General features: G+C 48.9%; 1 protein-coding gene across 1 annotated transcript in view; it reads right to left on the bottom strand.

Moving 5' to 3' along the window:
- Positions 1 to 554: 554 nt before the first annotated feature.
- NCKAP1L (NCK associated protein 1 like) overlaps positions 555 to 19781 on the bottom strand; it is a 310666-nt gene continuing 291439 nt past the window's right edge. The window contains exon 31 of the mRNA XM_073561415.1: positions 555 to 2255. Within this exon, the coding sequence (XP_073417516.1) occupies positions 2139 to 2255 (117 nt within the window). The 3' untranslated portion in view covers positions 555 to 2138. The remainder of the gene's footprint in view (positions 2256 to 19781) is intronic.

Raw genomic sequence — 19781 nt, 5'->3', positions numbered from 1 at the left:
AGGGTTAGGGTTAGAGTTAGGGTCAGGGTTAGGGTTAGGGTCAGGGTTAGGGTTAGTAAAGTCATGGTTTGGGTAGTGTGAGGGGCCACCTAAAAATGTTGGAAAAAAACGCAAACGCGCTAAAAACGCGCTAAAAACGCATACAAACGCATAAAAACGCTGCGTTTTTTTCATGCATGCTCATAAAAATGCTTGAAAAAAACGCAGCAGTTGTATGCTTATGTATGCGTTTTTTCAATGCGTTTTTTTGCGGGAAAAACGCGCTGCAAAAAAAAGCAAGTGTGAAACTAGCCTTAAAGAGGTGGTCCACTGCAATGTATATTGTGCACATCGATTTTAACCTTTCAAATAAGTCTTTTTCAAAATACCTTATATTGACATATTTGCCTCTGAGCGGCGCTATTGATCACGTGATTGCTGGCTGTAGCTGCTTCTGACATCTGGTGATGTTATGACAACTTCCAGACTTTATCAGTTAACCTGGAATCACTGAGAAGTGACTCAGTCTCATGCACCCTCCCTGATTGACTGGGCTATGGGTGGTGTTTCATTGCACGTCACAGCCCAGTACCCAGAGCGCTTGCAGAACTCTACCACTGAAATCAAAGGAAAGAGGGAAAGCTTCAACAATGTGTGCTGGATACTGGGCTTTAATGTACGGTGAAACATCGCCCATAGCCCAGTCAATCAGGGAGAGTGCATGAGCCTAGGTCACGCCTTGGTGATGCAAGGTCAACTTCCAGAGTCCAGAAGTTGACATGACATCACCGGATGTTAGCGGCGGCTGCAGCCGGGGGTCACGTGGTTGAGACAGAGCGAGAAGCGATAGCGCCACTCACAGGCAAACATGTGAACATTAGGTATTTGCAAAAAGACTTAAGCCCCCAACACACACAGCGAGATCACTAGCCAGATCGCTGCTGAGTCACAGGTTTTGTGACGCAACAGCGATCTCACCAGCGATCTCGCTGTGTGACACGTATCAGTGACCGGCCCCCCTGCCGGGTATCGCTGATCGTGCTCTAATGTCCAGGACATTTTTTTGATCGTTGGTCTCCCGCTGGCCAGCACGCATCGCTGCATGTGGCAGCGGGAGACCATCGATCAGCGAGCTCCCAGCGCTGTAAGCAGATGCTGGGAGCTGGTATCCAAGTTAAACTGCTGGTAACTAAGCGTGCACGTCGCTTAGTTACCCGCTGTGTACCTTGGATACCAGAGTGCTCGCACTGGGAGCTGGTATTCAAGGTAAACAGCGGGTTTCTAAGCGCCGTGTGTGCTTAGTTACCAGCAGTTTACCTTGGATACCAGCTCCCAGCGTGAGCACGCTGGTATCCAAGGTACACAGTGGGTAACTAAGCGATGCGCGAGCTTGTTACCCGCGTTGTCGCTGGTCCTGATCGCTGGTGAGATCTGCCTGTTTGACAGTTCACCAGCGATCGTGTAGCGACGCACAAGCGATCCTGACCAGGTCATATCATTGTCGGGATTGCTGGTGCGTCGCTATGTGTGACGGGGGCTTTACTGGTATTTGAAAGGTTTAAATTGATGTGCACAATATAAGTTGTAGTGGACCGCCTCATCAAGCTTATCTACAGAGCCGCTGTATACAAGCAGATTACACGGCATCAAAAACAAATAAACCCGACTCTTCACAGCTCATCAATTCATTGATCTCAGTAGTACAGTTTCTCAGCTACTACAATATATATCATTTAGTCCATGTAACCCTGTCTATTAGATTTCAGTGAAGTGTCCAAAAAAACAAATGAGAAGACAGAAAAACAATGACAACTTTGGCGTTTTAAAAGCAATGCAGCATGTGATTTCCTCTGGCTGCAGGCAACTATAATTGGCAGCAAAATCCTTTGTGTTTGTTCTGTTGTTATTATTTTGCCTTCGCTCTCCCAGAAAACGCTGGTTTGGTTACTTTGTTATTAAAAGTGATATAGAAAGAATCTCACCACGGGAGTTATTTAGAAATGATAACATTATAGGGAATATTGCACTGGGAAAAAATGTGAGCCTGAAGCCTTATTGATCATTGAAGAAGACAGAAGGTTGTGCAAGCGGTAGGACCCTATGTGGTGGTCGCTTCATGAAGATATATGCGTAATATGAAAGACACACATGGAAGTCAATCAGGAAGACATAGCGGGAAAGGTTCGGTGGACTTCATGATAGGCATTCCTGAGGAGCACATAAGGAAAACAGGATTCCAGCATGTCTACTGTGAGGAATGAAGACTCCTCCACAATCTGAAATACAAGAAAACACACAGTTAGATATAACGATAAAATAGGCACCATATCCTTGAGTTAAAAAAAGGTAAAGGCAGCATTGGTATTAGTTTTAGCTACTGTACTGATCTATCCAACATTAACTGCCAACAATTTTTTGTACGAAATCCAATCAATAAAGGAAATCTGTCACCTGGTTCTTGCTGCCCCATCTGAAAGCAGCATTGTGTAGAAGAGACCTTGATTCCAGTGATGTGGCCCTTACTGGGCTGCTTAGTCTGCACACGGTTGCGCCTAACTTTTGTGATATGGGCCATCACACCCACTATGGTCAATTGTCTCCTGATTGATGTGGGGGAAACGCCTTTAGGCACTTGTTTATTTCTATGAACTCTTTCCGGGGATTATATCATGACATGATATTTTACACACCTCCTTTAACCATATATCTTCCTTATTTGGATTATCAATTTTCTCATACGAATTGTTTTATGTTTATAGTGGACTATTTTTAATCATTTACTAAGAAACCACAAAAACACTAGTGCATGCTCTTATCATCTACCACCTCGACTACTGCAACCTCCTACTCTCTGGCTCCCCTCTAGCACTCTGGCACCACTCCAGTCCATCCTACATTCTGCTGCCCGACTCCCCGCTATTCCCCAGCCTACCCCCTATGCCAGACCCTTCACTGGCTTCCTTCTGCCCAGAGGCTCCAATTCAAAACCCTAACCATGACATACAAAGCCATCCACAACCTGTCTCCTCCATACATCTGTGACATGGTCTCCAGGTACCTACCCGCACGCAACCATCGATCATCTCAAGATCTCCTTCTCTACTCTCCCCTTATCTCTTCCTCCCACAACCGCATACAAGACTTCTCCCGTGCTTCCCCCATACTCTGGAACTCTCTGCCGCAACACATCAGACTCTCACTATCAACGGAAACCTTCAAGAAGAACCTGAAGACCCACCTGTTCCGACAAGCCTACAGCCTGCAATGATCCTCGGTCTACTGAACCACCGCACGACTTGCTCTACCCTCTCCTACTGTATCTTCACCCATCCCTGTAGACTGTGAGCCCGCGCGGGCAGGGTCCCCTCTCCTTATGTACTTGTGTGTCCCTTGTCTTACACATGTTTATAATACTTGTCTATAATTCCCCTTTTCACATGTAAAATGCCATGGAATAAATGGCATAAATGCATAATAATAATAATAAGACTGTGACAACCCTGCTGGCATCACTGCATGGCCTCCCATCCCCGCACACCAACTTACTCGCTGCTCCAGGTCATGCGGTGATTTCTGTCTGCTGCCAGCTCCATGCGCTATGCCTCTTGTTTTCTTGCTTGCTCTCTTCATGTGTCCTGACTGTGTGTATAGGGGGGTGGTGCCTGAACTCTCTGCTTCTTATGCAGTCAGGGTGCACCGGTCTAATCTGTCCCTGACCAATCACCCGGAGCCCTTTACTATATAGGGTCGTCACACCCACTAACCCTTGCCTGTGCAATGTCTATACTCAGTTAGTGTTTTGCTGCTGAGCAAGCCAGGCCCTGTCCCTTGTCTTGCCTTCCATGAGAGGCTTTTCTCCTAGCTTTTCTTGTACACTCTGAGTGCCCGCCAGGAGGCTTATAACCTGGTCCCTGTCTTGTCTTAGCCTTGTCTGAGTACTTACCTGGTACTTCTCTGCTTGCCCTCCAGGAGGCAGAATATCCTGGTTCCTGTATCCTTTGGTCCCTGTACATTGTCTCATACTGTTTCCCTGTCTGAACTCTGCCTTACCACTGTCTGTCAGTCTCCTTGTCTGTGGTTCCTTTCCCTGCTGTGTCCTTCCCTGTGTCCTCCCTGTCATACCTTGCACTCTTGCAAGCTCCGCCTACCTTGCACGCTCCGCCTACGCCTCACTCTTGCAAGCTCCGCCTACGCCACACTCTTGCAAGCTCCGCATACTCCGCACTCTTGCAAGCTCCGCCTACTCCGCACTACTGCGGCTCCGCCTACTCCACACTCCTGCGGATCCGCCTACTCCGCACTCCTGCAGCTCCGTCTACGTCGCACTCCTGCAGTTCAGTTCCAAACCTGTTCCAACACACTCCATTCCTTCCTGCCTTTACCGTTACCTGCATCTGCTGTGAGAACAGGCACCTGCCTGTTCCTTCTCATACCACGCCCGCCTGTCTTGTGTCTCCAAGCCGTGCCCACCTGTCCTGTGTCTCCAAGCCGTGCCCGCCTGTCCTGTGTCTCCAAGCCGTGCCCGCCTGTCCTGTGTCTCCAAGCCGTGCCCGCCTGTCCTGTGTCTCCAAGCCGTGCCCGCCTGTCCTGTGTCTCCAAGCCGTGCCCACCTGTCCTGTATCTCCAAGCCGTGCCCGCCTGTCCTGTGTCTCCAAGTCGTGCCTGCTTGCCGTGTCTCAGCTGTGCTTGCTTGCCCTGTGTCTCAGCCGTGCCCGCTTGCCCTGTGTCTCAGCCGTGCCTGCTTGCCCTGTGTCTCAGCCTGCTTGTCACTCGCACCTGTCCAGGTGTCCGGTTCCCGAGTGGGATCAGCAGCCACAGCCAGACACCACCCTGGAGTGGCACCCGGCAGCAACCTGCCGCACAAGCCTGACCACACCATCAGAGGCTCCAGTGAAGACCAAGGTAGCGGTCGTAGTCACGCCCCTTCCAGGGTAGTCTGGTTTGTGGCACAGTGGGGCCACAACTCCCCGGCTCGCACCATTCAGCCAAGGTGCGAGCGTGACAATTAATAATAATAACAAAGGGCAGCTCAGTGGATAGCACTGCAGCCTTGCAGCGCTGGGGTCCTGGGATCAAATCCCACCAAGGACAACATCTGCTAGGAGTTTGTATGTTTTCCCCGTGTTTGCGTGGGTTTCCACCGGATTCTCCGGTTTCCTCCCACACTCCAAAGACATACTGATAGGGAGTCTAGATTGTGAGTCCCAATGGGGACAGTGCCAATAATGTCTGTAAAGCGCTGTGGAATTAATGGCACTATATAAATGAGCAAAATAAATAAATATTGAATTTTTTAATACATAAGGGTGTCGAGTTGCCTGTATGTTTCTAATCAACCAGTGTTATGTCTCATTCAGACATCTGTAAGTCACTTACTTTTTCTGTCCATGTTTTTCACGGATAGAGCGTAATTGGCATTTCATGCGTTCGGAGGGGTTTTTTTGCGAACTAAGTGGTTTGTAAAATATCACAGACACATGTCCATTTGTCTACTGGTCCGTAAAAATCATAGACAGCACAGAGATGCCTTTAGTGTGCAATCTGTGTGTTGATTGGCATTAACATTGCAATAAATAGGAGAAATTTTGCAGTTTTATTTTTTCATCATAGAAGAAAGACTGAATCTAGGCCATCAGCAACACCACCAACACCATCACCATCACGAACCCTCTCTCAGTCCGCCATGTCCACCGCTAGTTCAACCATATGCAGCTCTCAAGTCCAGCTCACCCTACCAGAGACTCTGACTAGGACAAGAAAGTACTCATCCTCTCATCTGCGTACACTGGCTTTGAACGCCCACATTGCCAAACTAATATCGTTAGAGATGATGCCCTACCGGTTGGTTGAAAGCAACACTTACCGCGAGCTCATGGCCTACGCAGTACCAAGCTATGACCTACCCAGTCAGCACTTTTCACGAAAAGCCATCCCAGCCCTCCACATGCTTGTGAAAGACTGCATTGTCCATGCACTCAAGCAATCAGTGAGTGGAAAGGTGCACCTCACAACAGATGCATGGTCCAGTAGGCATGGCCAGGGCCGTTACGTGTCCATCACTGCACACTGGGTTAATGTGGTGGATGCAGGGTCCACAGGGGACAGCGTCAGTGGGACAGTGCTGCCTAGCCCATGGTATAGGAAACAGTTGGCTGTAGGCATTCGACCCTCGTCCTCCTCCTCCATAAGTGAAAGTTCGTCCACAGAGCGCAGTCGCACGAGCACTCCATCCGCAGCTGCCAGTGTTGCACACGAGTTGTCCCACTATCGAACAGCTAGTGGTAAGCGACAGCAGGCTGTGTTGAAGATGATGTGTTTGGGCGACAACAGACACACCGCGGAGGTACTGGCCGACTATTTGCAGCGACAAACTGAGTCATGGCTGGGCAGTCTACATCTTGAGGCAGGCAACGTAGTTAGTGATAACGGACAGAATTTTGTGGCAGCCATAGCCCTTTCAAAACTCAGACACATACCTTGCCTGGCTCACACCTTGAACCTGGTGGTGCAGTGCTTCCTCAATAATTATCCGGAGTTAACACCCCTGCTCCATAAGGTGCGAAGACTGTGCTCGCACATCTGCTGGTCGCCCGTACACTCCAGTCGTATGCAGAAGCTGCAGCGATTGCTCCACCTTCCCAAGCACCGCCTAATTATCGACGTTGCAACAAGGTGGAACTCCACCCTGCACATGTTTCAGAGGCTGTGCGTCCAGAGGCAGGCTGTAATTCATTTGTGGGAGGATACACGGGCAGGCAGTTTGCAGGCAGACATGGAGTTGTCTGGTGTGCAGTGGTCGAAGCTGAAAGATCTCTGTAAAGTCCTTCAGTGTTTTGAGGAATGCACACGGCTGGTAAGCGCAGACGACGCCATCATAAGCATGCGCATCCCACTTATGCGTCTGCTCATGCAAACTTTGACGCACATTGAGGAGCAGGCGTCTGCAGCCAAGGAGGAAGAGGAGGAGGGAAGCCTTGATGACAGTCAGCCATTGTCTGCTCAGGGAAGTCTCGTGGACGAGGTGGAGGAAGAAGAGGAAGAGGAGGAGGATGATGGGGATGATTATTTTGGGGTGGAGGATGCTTCTCAGGGAGCAAGAAAAAATGTTGGCGTGGCAAGGTCAGGTACAGGGTTTGTGCATGACTGGAGGGATGTGGATTTGCCAGAAAGTGCTCCTCCACCCAGCACTCGCAGTGCATCATTGACACCTGGAACATTGGCCCACATGTCTGATTATGCCTTGCAGATCCAAAAAAGGGACCCCCGCATTGCCAAAATGATGAACGATGACGACTACTGGTTGGCCAGCATCCTGGATCCACGTTATAAAGGCAATTCCAAAACATCATGCCACAGGAGAACCTAGAGTTAATATTGGCTAACAAACAAGCAACTCTGGTAAACCATTTGTTTGAGGAATTCCCAGCACACAGCGGCGGTGATGTTTTTCCAACGAGCCGTAGGGGGCAACATGGAAGAGGTGTTCGTGGTGCACACAGCCGAAGTGGCGTTGGACACAGGGGTTTCATGACCATGTTGTGGACTGATTTTTCAAATACCGCTCACACAACTGGTAATACTGCATCGATGGAAAGTGACAGGAGACAGCAGTTGTCAACTATGGTTACAAATTACTTTTCCTCCCATATCGATGTTCTCCCACACAGGTCATTCCCCTTTGACTATTGGGCCGCTAAACTGGACACCTGGCCTGAATTGGCCCAATATGCCTTACAGGAGCTCGCTTGCCCTGCTGCTAGTGTGTTATCTGAACGAGTCTTCAGTGCTGCTGGATCAATCCTGACAGAAAAAAGGACCCGTCTGTCGACCCAAAATGTTGATGATCTAACCTTCATTAAAATGAACCATGCATGGTTTTCAAAGGATTTTGTCCCACCCTCCCCTGCTGACACATAGGTTGCCAGAAAAATGGCTTGCATTTGTCCTCCTCTTCCGCGGACTTCTCCAATTACTCCATTTGCAGCTGCTGAATGTCCAACATCAACATGTGCCAATTTTTCCACCTCCGTAACTGGGCTGCCTCCCCCCACAGGGCCGGGGTCACCACCTGGCGCACGTACCCGTGCGAGTGCCGTTGCCCTGGACAGGTGGGTGGGAACACTCTTTGGCAATGGCACTGGCACAAGGTCCCTCATAGTAGAATCAAGTGTCTCTTGACGGTGGGGGTGCACACCCGCCGTCAGACACACCGGCGTACTATGAGGGGCCCTGTGCCAGTACCGCCGCCCACGAGTGGGCCCCCCTGCTTGCTCAGGGCACCAGCACTTGCAATACTTACCTCTCCCTGCTCCACCACTGTGTAGTCTGGCCTGTTAAATACTTCACTGGGACTGCCAATACAAATTTGATGAAATGATAGATGATGGTTAAGACATAGCTATGCCCTGTCCTGCTGGGCTCTATCTTCAGATGATCAATGGCTTCCATTTGTTACGGACGTCAACTCACAATGAGATGCAGTGGTGGTTTATCATCAGCTTTCACGGTTTTCCGACTCACAGACGTGTGACATTCCTGCCCACATTTTTAAATGTGTCCTATCATGCCAATCCAATAGAATCGCCTACGGCCTGTGGCTTGTGTGTTTTGCACTCCAAAGTTACCTGACAGATCATGATAGGCAGTGACGACAATGTGTCTACATCTGTCCCTGTGATCACAATTTGATGGAGATGAGTAACGGTGATGGGTTCCACGGTACTGCGATACAGCAAACCTTTCTTCACAAGAACTATTTTCGCTGTCTCCACAAAGTAATTGAGGGTCAGCATCGCCTCTGAGAATTCTACCGGGAGTTTTTACCGTGATTAGTAATTCCAAAGTTTCTGCAATCACTCGACTTTCCGTCTGTACTTGTATCCATCTCATTTCCTCATGTGGAGAGTCCTTACTGTCTTACTGAGTGTCAGAGACACCGCACTGCACTTGCTCATATAGCCAGTGCGCGTGTCCTGAGTACAGAAGCAGTGCTAAGAGTTACCTGGGGAGCAGGGCAGCAGAGGTGACCAGGCGTGCTTCAGGCTAATAGTGTCAGGGTCCAGTCAGTGCTGGAAAGTAAAGATGCATAGGACCTGCGGACACTGAAACTGAATAGTCTGCACGGGACCTATGGTCATGTGACTGCAAGGGGGCGGGGCTTAGCGTCCTGTATTCAGATAGGACAGGACACCATACAACAACTCAGAGTCAGGCAAAACAGAGGTCACAGCAGTACGGGCAAACGAGGCACAGGAGCGACAAACAGACGGGTAGTCAGACAGAGCCAAAGGTCATACACAAGAGGGCGACGTGGTACCAAGGGGACGAGCAGAGAGGAGTCGGGTCACAAGCAGAGAGTCATACACGAGAGGTAGCGCAGTACAAGAGGGTCAGGCAGAATTCGTAACAGGGACAGAACCAGATCACAACCGAACAAGCAAGCAAGATATCAGGCACAAGGCATACGTATACAAGAGGTCACTTAACTCAGCCGAGGGCAGGAGTATAACTGACACCGGACCCAGGTCCAGTGAGCACTAAATAGCCTCCTGCTGCCAGAGAGAGGCAGCACAATTAACCCATAGTCTAACCAGGACGGGTCAAAGCGAAATCCCGTCCTGGATCATGACAGTACCCTCCTCTCAATGGGGGGCCACCGGACCCCCAGGTCTCTCAGGGTACTTGGCGTGAAAGGCTCGGATCAACCGATCCGCATGAACTGATCGAGCAGGAACCCACGAGCGTTCCTCAGGACCATAGCCCTTCCAATGTATCAGATACTGAAGGGCGCGACGGACCAACCTGGAGTCGACAATTCGTTCCACCTCGTACTCAGCCTGCCCATCTACCAGAACCGGTGTCGGGGAAGATGATGATCCCTCCCCACTGGACCTCACAGGTTTCAAAAGGGCCTTATGGAAAACATTAGGAATCCTTAGAGATGGCGGAAGACTCAACCGAAAAGCCACCGGGTTAACTGCTTCGGTAATTACATAGGGACCTATAAACTTGGGTCCAAGCTTCGCAGAGGGGACCTTGAGCCTTATATTTTTGGTGGATAACCATACCTTATCTCCGACCTGAAACACTGGACCCACGGATCGTTTTTTGTCCGCAAAAAATTTAAATTTGTCCTGGGCCTTCGTAATGTTATTCTGGACCTCCCGCCATACCTCCCCCAACCGCTGGATCGTCTCGTCCTCCCCAGGACACCCAGAATTCAAGCGGGAAAATTCTCCAAAATGAGGATGAAACCCATAATTGCAAAAAAAAGGAGATGTACCCGTAGACTGGTTAGTGCGGTCGTTAAATGCAAACTCAGCCAATGGTAACACAGAACACCAATCATCCTGTCGGGCTGAGGTCAAACAATGCAAAATTTGCTCCAGAGACTGATTGGTCCGCTCTGTCTGCCCATTAGTCTCTGGATGGTAGGCGGATGAAAAGGACAGACCAATACCCAACCTCCTACAAAAAGCTCTCCAAAATCTGGACACAAATTGCACTCCCCTATCAGACACCACATTCAGGGGTACCCCATGCAACCGCACCACATGCTCCACAAACAATCTGGACAATGTTTCCGCATTAGGTAGAGCTGCCAAAGGTACAAAATGTGCCTGCTTACTAAACCTGTCCACTACGACCCAGACCACGGTATTACCGTTGGAAGGGGGAAGGTTGGTGATGAAATCCATGGACAGATGAGTCCATGGTCTCTCAGGAATTGGCAGTGGTACCAATTCCCCGGCCGGCCGGTTATGGGGAGTTTTCGCACGGGCACAAACCTCACACGCAGACACATACTCCCCAACATCAGAGGCTAAAGAGGACCACCAGAATATTCTAGCAATGGCCTTCCGGGTCGCTGAGATCCCTGGATGTCCACCCAGAAATGAGTCATGGAACTCCTGGAGGACCTTGAGACGAAACTGAGCTGGCACAAAAAGTTTATCCAACGGCTTAGCTGGAGGTGCAAGAGCCTGGGCTTCTCGAATCTCCCGTTCCAACACATTAGAAACCTCTGCCACTACCACCCCAGGCTGAAGAATGGAGGATGGAGGTTCCGGGGGGGACACCGGATCAAGACTGCGTGACAATGCATCCGCTCTGATATTCTTGGATCCTGGTCGAAAAGTGATCGAGAAGTTGAATCGGGAAAAAAAAAGTGACCATCTAGCCTGTCTGGGAGTCAACCTTTTAGCTGACTCAATGTAAGCTAGGTTTTTGTGGTCCGTGATTACCGTTATAGGATGAACAGCCCCCTCCAAAAAATGCCTCCATTCTGCAAAAGCCAATTTTACGGCCAGAAGTTCCCGATTCCCCACATCATAGTTTCTCTCCGCAGGGGATAACTTCTTTGAGAAAAAGGCGCAAGGTCTTAAATTGGTCAAAGTGGCGGGTCCCTGGGACAATACCGCCCCTACCCCCACCTCTGAGGCGTCTACCTCAACAATAAATGGTTCAGAGGGGTCCGGTTGGATAAGAACCGGGGCTGACATGAAACATTTTTTCAAAAACTGAAATGCCGCTACCGCTGCGGTTGACCAATTCTTGATATCGGCCCCCTTTTGAGTCATGTCTGTGAGGGGTTTAACCACCTGTGAGAACCCCCTTATAAATTTCCGATAATAATTAGCGAACCCTAGGAAACGTTGCAGACCCTTCAAATCGCACGGTTGAACCCACTCGAGAATGGCCTGCACCTTATTAGGATCCATGCGATACCCTTCAGCAGACACGATGAACCCCAGAAAGGACAGTTCCTGAACAAAAAATAAACATTTTTCAAGTTTAGCAAACAGACAGTTCTCCCAGAGCCTTTGGAGAACTGCCCGAACATGACCAATGTGAGTCTGTTTATCAGGCGAGTAGATTAAAATGTCATCCAAATACACCACCATAAAACGTCCAATCAAATCGGAGAACACATGATTTATGAAATTTTGGAAGACCACTGGAGCGTTGGTCAGGCCGAAGGGCATGACCAAATTTTCAAACAACCCTTCAGTAGTGAGAAAAGCGGTCTTCCATTCATCTCCGTCCCGGACTCGGATAAGGTTATACGCTCCCCGTAGATCTAATTTCGAAAACCACTTAGCTCCGGACAACTGATTGTATAAATCAGGAATAAGTGGAAGGGGATAAGTATTCCTCACAGTTATTTTATTTAACTCACGAAAATCGAGGCATGGGCGCAAACCACCGTCTTTTTTTTTAACAAAAAAGAACCCTGCCGCCACAGGAGAAACAGAAGGACGAATATGTCCCTTACGGAGGCTCTCGGAAATATATTCCTTCATCGCAGCCCGTTCCGGACCCGAGAGGTTATACAGGCGGGCTTTGGGCAATTTAGCACCTGGAACCAGGTCAATGGCACAATCAAATGGGCGGTGTGGTGGTAAAACCTCAGCCTCTTTTTCGGAGAAAACGTCAGTATAATCTATCAGGCACTCCGGAATGCCTTCTAGACCCACGGACGACACAGACACAGAAACAAGACATTTCTCAGAGCAATAGGGACCCCATTTAACAATGTCCCGAGATTCCCAATTAATCACAGGATTATGCAGCTGTAACCAGGGGAACCCCAACACCAGTCCCACAGGCAGGTTGTTCATTACAAAACATGAAATACGTTCCTGGTGTAAGGAACTCACTTTAAGGAGAAACTCTTCAGTACAAAACACAATGTCATTCTTAACCAGTGGTGTTTTGTCAATAGCAACAAGGTGAATCGGAGTTTCCAACCTAACTGTCCCTAACTTACACCTGGCCACCAAGTCAGAGTCAATAAAGTTCAATGATGAACCGCAATCCACGAAGGCAGAAGTGGATGTGGAGACACCCCCACAACAAAGTTCCACTTGAAATGACATTTTAGAAAATGCAGAAAAGGGTACCTGAGAGCCTGGGTGACCTCCACGATAATCACCCGGGCTCAGTCGCTTGCTGGTTAGTGGCCGGGAGGGGCAATCCTTTTTCCAATGTCCAGACTTGCCACTGTGAACACAGCATTTTCTCACGTGCAGTTGTCTCCTTTCTTCCTCCTTAAGGTTGATGGTTCCCATCGCCGTGATTTTCAATGAAGAACTGGCTCCCCTTCCTTGGGAGAATAATGATGTCTCGGTTTGTATCACTCCCCTTGCCCGTAACCTGCGATCCATTCGGACGGCCTGTGTCATAGCTTCCTCCAGGGCATCAGGTGGGGGGTGGAGAGCCAAGGCGTCTTTCAGATGCTCAGACAGGCCTCTACGGAACAACCCCCGGAGAGCGGCGTCGTTCCAGCAGACCTCAGCAGCCCAGCGTCTGAACTCTGAGCAAAACCACTCGGCTGAGTGTTTCCCCTGACAAACATTCATCAGCCTGTCCTCAGCCATACGCACCCGATCAGGCTCATCATAAATATGCCCCAGGGCCTCAAAAAATGCATCCACAGTCATACGCTCAGGGGCCGTGGTATGAAGGGAGAAAGCCCAAGCTTGGGGGGCTCCCCTTAACAGAGACATAATGACCCCCACTCTCTGACTTTCATCCCCAGAAGAGTGTGGTCTTAAGGAAAAAAAAAGCTTACAGCCCTCCTTGAAAACTCTGAAGTCATTTTTATCTCCAGAAAAGGTATCTGGTAACTTCACTGGAGACTCAGGGGAAATTAATGTAACATCCCGAGCCCCCCATGAAAGAACTCCCTGCACAGTGTCAGCGATCAGCTGCTGAGACTGAGCCAGGACTCTTTGTTCTCCAAAGAGTTTCTGAGACATCTGCGTCAGATGCTTAACCTGCTCAGAAAGAGTGTGCACAGGATCCATCACACACACAGGTGAATGGGAGCAGAGAAAAAAAAATGGTATGGGTCAGTTATAATGTCAGAGACACCGCACTGCACTTGCTCATATAGCCAGTGCGCGTGTCCTGAGTACAGAAGCAGTGCTAAGAGTTACCTGGGGAGCAGGGCAGCAGAGGTGACAATGCGTGCTACAAGCTAATAGTGTCAGGGTCCAGTCAGTGCTGGAAAGTAAAGATGCATAGGACCTGCGGACACTGAAACTGAATAGTCTGCACGGGACCTATGGTCATGTGACTGCAAGGGGGCGGGGCTTAGCGTCCTGTATTCAGATAGGACAGGACACCATACAACAACTCAGAGTCAGGCAAAACAGAGGTCACAGCAGTACGGGCAAACGAGGCACAGGAGCGACAAACAGACGGGTAGTCAGACAGAGCCAAAGGTCATACACAAGAGGGCGACGTGGTACCAAGGGGACGAGCAGAGAGGAGTCGGGTCACAAGCAGAGAGTCATACACGAGAGGTAGCGCAGTACAAGAGGGTCAGGCAGAACTCGTAACAGGGACAGAACCAGATCACAACCGAACAAGCAAGCAAGATATCAGGCACAAGGCACACGTATACAAGAGGTCACTTAACTCAGCCGAGGGCAGGAGTATAACTGACACCGGACCCAGGTCCAGTGAGCATTAAATAGCCTCCTGCTGCCAGAGAGAGGCAGCACAATTAACCCATAGTCTAAGGCCTCTTTCACACATCAGGTTTTCGCCGTCAGGCGTGATCCGGCGCTTTTGACAGAAACCGGATCCGGCGAAATGCAATGCCGGATCCGGTTTCCCCCCCATTGACTTGCATTTGCGCCGGCGCCGGCGCGTCCGGCTTTTTCACACAATGAAAGCCTATGAGCGCCGCAATGCGCCTGATCCGGCGAAAGCCGGATCCGGTGGCCGGATCCGTTTTTTTTGGTCTGAGCATGCTCAGTAGCTCTGCCCACAAGACATATATAAAAGCAAGACAGTGGGACCCACAGCCACACCCAACATGCCACCCAAGAAAGCAACCAAGCGCAGCAGGAGAAGGCAGGAGACCACTGCAGCACCATCAGCACCACCACCACCCCAAATGGAGCAGCAAATGGAACATGCTGAGGAGGGGAGTCCAGCAGCAGATGAGAGACGGTAATTATCAAATCCCCCATTCCTCCAAACTAGGGCCATGGAATATCAAGATATTCATTGGCCCTTTGTTTCTCTTTATTCAACAGCCGCCCAAGAGATGCAGCAGCAGCAGAAATGGCATCACTGGCAGCAGCAACAGCAGCAGCAATACCCACAGCCATGGAGTCTGGCCATCAACAGGACAGCACATCTTCTTCTGGGAGCCCTCCCTCGCATTGTCAGCGTTTGACGGTAAGTTTTTATTTCCAAAATCCATCATCTCTGTAATATATGTCTATTCATTGCCTTTTATTTCAAAACAGGAATCACAAGATGAAGAGGAGCTCCCAGAAGAAGAAGGAAGGGGTGGACAGACACCTGGAGTGGGCTCACAATTGGTAAGTTTTTTGCATCAAACGCAGAAACACAACATCACACTACACACAACACATAGAAAACAATGTTCTGCAGACCACACACAGCAAACAAATGCCTACATCCAAAGACATAACATTTTTTGTTTTCTTCTCTAGTCTTCCCAATCTGGTGCTCGGCCAAGAGGTCCTCGCAGTGCCTCCCAGGGTCGTCGGCGACAGCAACGCGGCGGTCACCAGCGTGTAAGTATAAATATTTTTGTTTTGTTTTTTTGTTTTTTTGCACTTTTTATTTCATTTCTTTTTTGGAGGCTAATTATGTTATTTTTGTCTTTTTCTTTAACAGCCTTCACAGCGTGCTCCCGACTCTGACGGTGAGGATGGAGGACTCGATGTGGACCACCTCATCGATCTCGTCAGAGAAAGGGAGCCGCTCTGGAATATGGCTGACCGCCGCCACGCTGACCTTATCGTTACCCGACGACTCTGGGAGGAAATCTGTTCGCTCCTTGTGGGCCGCTGGGAGGACCTCGATGTTCGGGCCCAGATTAAAGAGCGTAAGTATATACAGTACCGGTTGCTTGATGTAAACCAGTGTTTCCCGAACTCCAGTCCTCGTGGTCCCCACGGATCATGTGTTCAGGATTTCTATTTACTATGGAAATCCTGAAAACATGACCCCTGGGGACCATGAGGACTGGAGTTTGTGAAACACTGATGTTGTATACTAACCACTCCTTTCTTGTTTCAGGGAACAGAATTGTGAATCGGTGGCGGTCTGTGAGGGATCGTTTCAAGAAGGAGTTCAATAAAGAGATGCGGGCCCCGAGTGGATCTGGAGGACGCAGGAGCAAGTACAAGTACGCACAAGCCCTGTCGTTCCTCTGGGAAACAATGGTCACTAGAAGGTAAATATTTCACACCACATGTGAAAAAAAATGTTAGATGTAACTTTTTTTTTTCAGCCAGGGCCATACCATGTCAGTATTTTAATTGTTTTTTTTTCTCTTTATTCCACAGCACGGTGAGCAGCACTCGGGAGCCTGCACGATTGGACCCTTCTGAGGCGATCCCTGAGGAGACCGGCACCGAGGGACACTTCGACCGCCCCAGTACATCTGCACCTTCCCAGCCTTCCCACACATTCGACCCATCTGTCCCATCCACCAGCACAGGAGCATCGTGGCCGCCTACATTACATGAAGCTGCTGGTGAGGAGATCGCTTTCCCTTTACCCCACCCTTCTGCCCCTGCCACCTCTAGTACACCTGCGGGTACTGGGCGACAGCGGCAGAGGGGTCAGGAAAAGAGTTATGCGCAAGAGTTCTTGCATCTGAATGCATCTTTCCAGAACTGTCTAAAAGTCTTGTCAGAGCAAATCTCCGCAGGCTTTCAGCAGATCAACTCCAGCATTCTGGAGGTGAAGACACTTCTGCAAACCATGCATTCAGAAGCAAGATCTTCGCCAAACCACACCTTTTTCAGGTCTGTTGTGGAGCGCATGGCAACACTATCTCCTACCCAGCAGATGCATGTAATGCATTCGTGCCACGGTGCTCTACAGCAGGTTACCTCCCAACCTCCACCTCCCACCACTGTAGTTCCTCCACCTGCACCCCCTCCAGCCACTTTCCATCCTCCCCCTCCTATTACATCTGCACCCCCTCCAGCCACTTTCCATCCTCCCCCTCCTATTACATCTGCACCCCCTCCAGCCACTTTCCATCCTCCCCCTCCTATTACATACCAGCAACCTCACCAGTACCAGCAACCTCCCCAGTACCAGACATCTCCCCACTTCCAGCAACCTGCCCCGTACCAAACTCCTTCCCCGTACCAAACTCCTTCCCCGTACCAAACTCCTTCCCCATACAACTTTCCATCAACATCATCTGCTCCTACAGTCCCTGCCCAACCCTCCACTCCACCGCCCACCACCTCTTCTGCCTCCCACATGTCCACCCATTCTGTAGCTTTTTCCACACCTTCACCTCTAACTGTTCCTTCCCCACCACGATCCCAGTCCTCTCTCCACACACCCAGTGTCGAAGTGTCCCGCAGCCCCTCCAGCAGTATTTCCACCCCACAATACACAGAATTGTAATGTGTGTTTTTTAATAAAAATGCCAATTGGGTTTAAAACCTTTATTGAAAAAGTTTTTTGCACTTTAAAAACATTTTACAAAAAAAAAAAAATTTTAAATAAAAGTTAAATTATCGTTTCACAATGGTTGTCTGTCATTTCTTTCTGCGGCGAACTAGGTTTAAAAAAAAGGTTAAATACAGGGTATTTCAAAGGTAAAAAGGTATTCAAAACCAGGTATATAACTGTGGGTAAATTTTAGCTTTTTGCCACAGTTGTGTTCCTGGTTGTGTTTGAAGCAAAGTATTTCACCTAAAAAGTTGTCTTTATTGTTGGTGATTTCCTAACAATGTACACAACTTTTGTTAAAAGGTGAAATACTTTGCATAAAACACAACCAGGTACACACCTGTGGCCTAAAGCTAAAAATAGTAAGACCATGACAAGATAGCCAACTTTGGTTGGCAAAGGTATATACTGTTGGTCCAGAAGGTACACAAGTTTGGTTAGGGCACAAATCTTTCACACTCTGTCATCCTGCCAGTGTACTCTGCCTTGAGGTGACATAAAGTATAGTGCAAAATTGTCCCTCATTACTGAAACCGTCACAGAACTTCTAGTGGTAATATTTCCAATGACAACATCCATCTTCGCCAGTAACTTGCTCTTCTCTACAACCTGCACTTTCTTCTCTACAACCTGTCAAAGAAGGGCTGTAGGAACATGCTATATATAGTTTTCCAGTAGCCAATCCCGTTCGGAAGGCCACAAGGGTCAATTTTAAAAACCGGATCCGGCGTAATCCGTCGAAAAACGGATAGAAAAACGGATGAACCGGATGAGACGGATCCGGTTTTGTCTGTCAAGAACAAGACGGATCCGGCAGAAAACCGGATCCGGCACATCAGGTTTTACAAAACATTTGCCGGATCCGGCATTCCGGCACGACGCCGGATCGCGCCTGACGCCGAAAACCTGATGTGTGAAAGTAGCCTAACCAGGACGGGTCAAAGCGAAATCCCGTCCTGGATCATGACACTGAGACTGAAATATATATGAAGATTGAAAAATACCCCAACAGTATATACTGGTGTACGCTTCGAATACATTACCCTTTTTCTACTTTTTAGATTCTTGTCTAATCCATACTGAGGCTGTGAGTGTCTTTGTCGGACTCCGGAAATATATACACAGATTTTTAATGTTTAAACTATGCTATATATACCTGCTATCCAGTGATACTGTACCCTTTCTCAACTTTGTACAATCACATCAAATCCATACTGGGCCTGAGACCCTCTGAGTCTGCCTACTGATATATAGACATAGGTTTTTAATGTTTAAACTATGCTATATATACCTGTTATCCGGTGATACTGTACCCTTTCTCAACTTTCTACAATCTTGTCGAATCCATACTGGGCCTGAGAACGTCTGGGTCTGCCTCCTGAAATATCTATGGAGATTTAGAATGTTTAAACTATACTATATATACCTGCTATCTGATGATACTGTACACTTTTTCTACTTTTTATATTCTTGTCTAATCCATACTGAGCCTGTGAGCGTCTCTGTGTGACTGATGGTATATACAGTATATAGGGAGACTGACAATCATCCTTTGACTGTATAGAACTGTATGCTTCTGATACAGTACCATATATCTGATGTTAATTTGGGTTCATTTTCTGCAATATTTTGAAGTTTGGTGGAAGAGGTCGCGGACGTAGGCGTGGGGGGGCCAGCTGGTGCTGATGGTGGTGGTGCATCTGCTGGTAGTGGCAAAAGCACAATAGCAGCTAAGGCAGGAGGTGTGGAGCCTGCGTCATGGTCTGGCTCCGGAACGCCTGGAAGGCTACCTTTTCTGGGAGTAGGTTAACCGCTTTTCAAGCCGGAGCATCAGGAACTGGTTTTGGCTTACATTGCCGAAACAGACTCCAGCTAACATGCCCTCCTCTTCTCAAGTTTCAAAAAATGCAAGCACTGAGTCATCAAGTGCTGGCTCCTGGTCAGGAAGAACCCCTTTTCTTGTGTCCTTCACCCCCACCAAAAGTGAATGATGCAGCAGGCCACACTTCACATTAGTCCATGTAGCTCTTTCTATCATACCATGCCTGGGTTATCAAGTCAAATCGTGAATTCCCCAGTTCAAGATGAATCTGACATGGAGTGTGGGTGGCCAGCCAGGGCAGTGGGGTTAATCGGTACCGGGCCAGTGTCTCAGAGGGATGTGTCACGTTGGTGGTGATGACCAGCTCCGTGGCCCTGGGCGTCCATGCAAAGGGGTGAATAACGTTTATAGGTGAATGATACGTGACGCCACCTGTGGTTTCTGATCAGATTGACCCGCGCTGCAGTGTCGATTCTCTGGGACAGATGTTGTGGTGCAACTAAGATGTAGA

This window comes from Dendrobates tinctorius, unplaced genomic scaffold (genome assembly GCF_039654945.1).
Source record: "Dendrobates tinctorius isolate UK_male_01 unplaced genomic scaffold, ASM3965494v1 ptg000319l, whole genome shotgun sequence".
Lineage (NCBI taxonomy): Eukaryota > Metazoa > Chordata > Amphibia > Anura > Dendrobatidae > Dendrobates > Dendrobates tinctorius.
The sequence above is the reverse complement of the archived record's forward strand: the minus strand, read 5'-3'. Positions and strand labels throughout refer to the sequence as shown.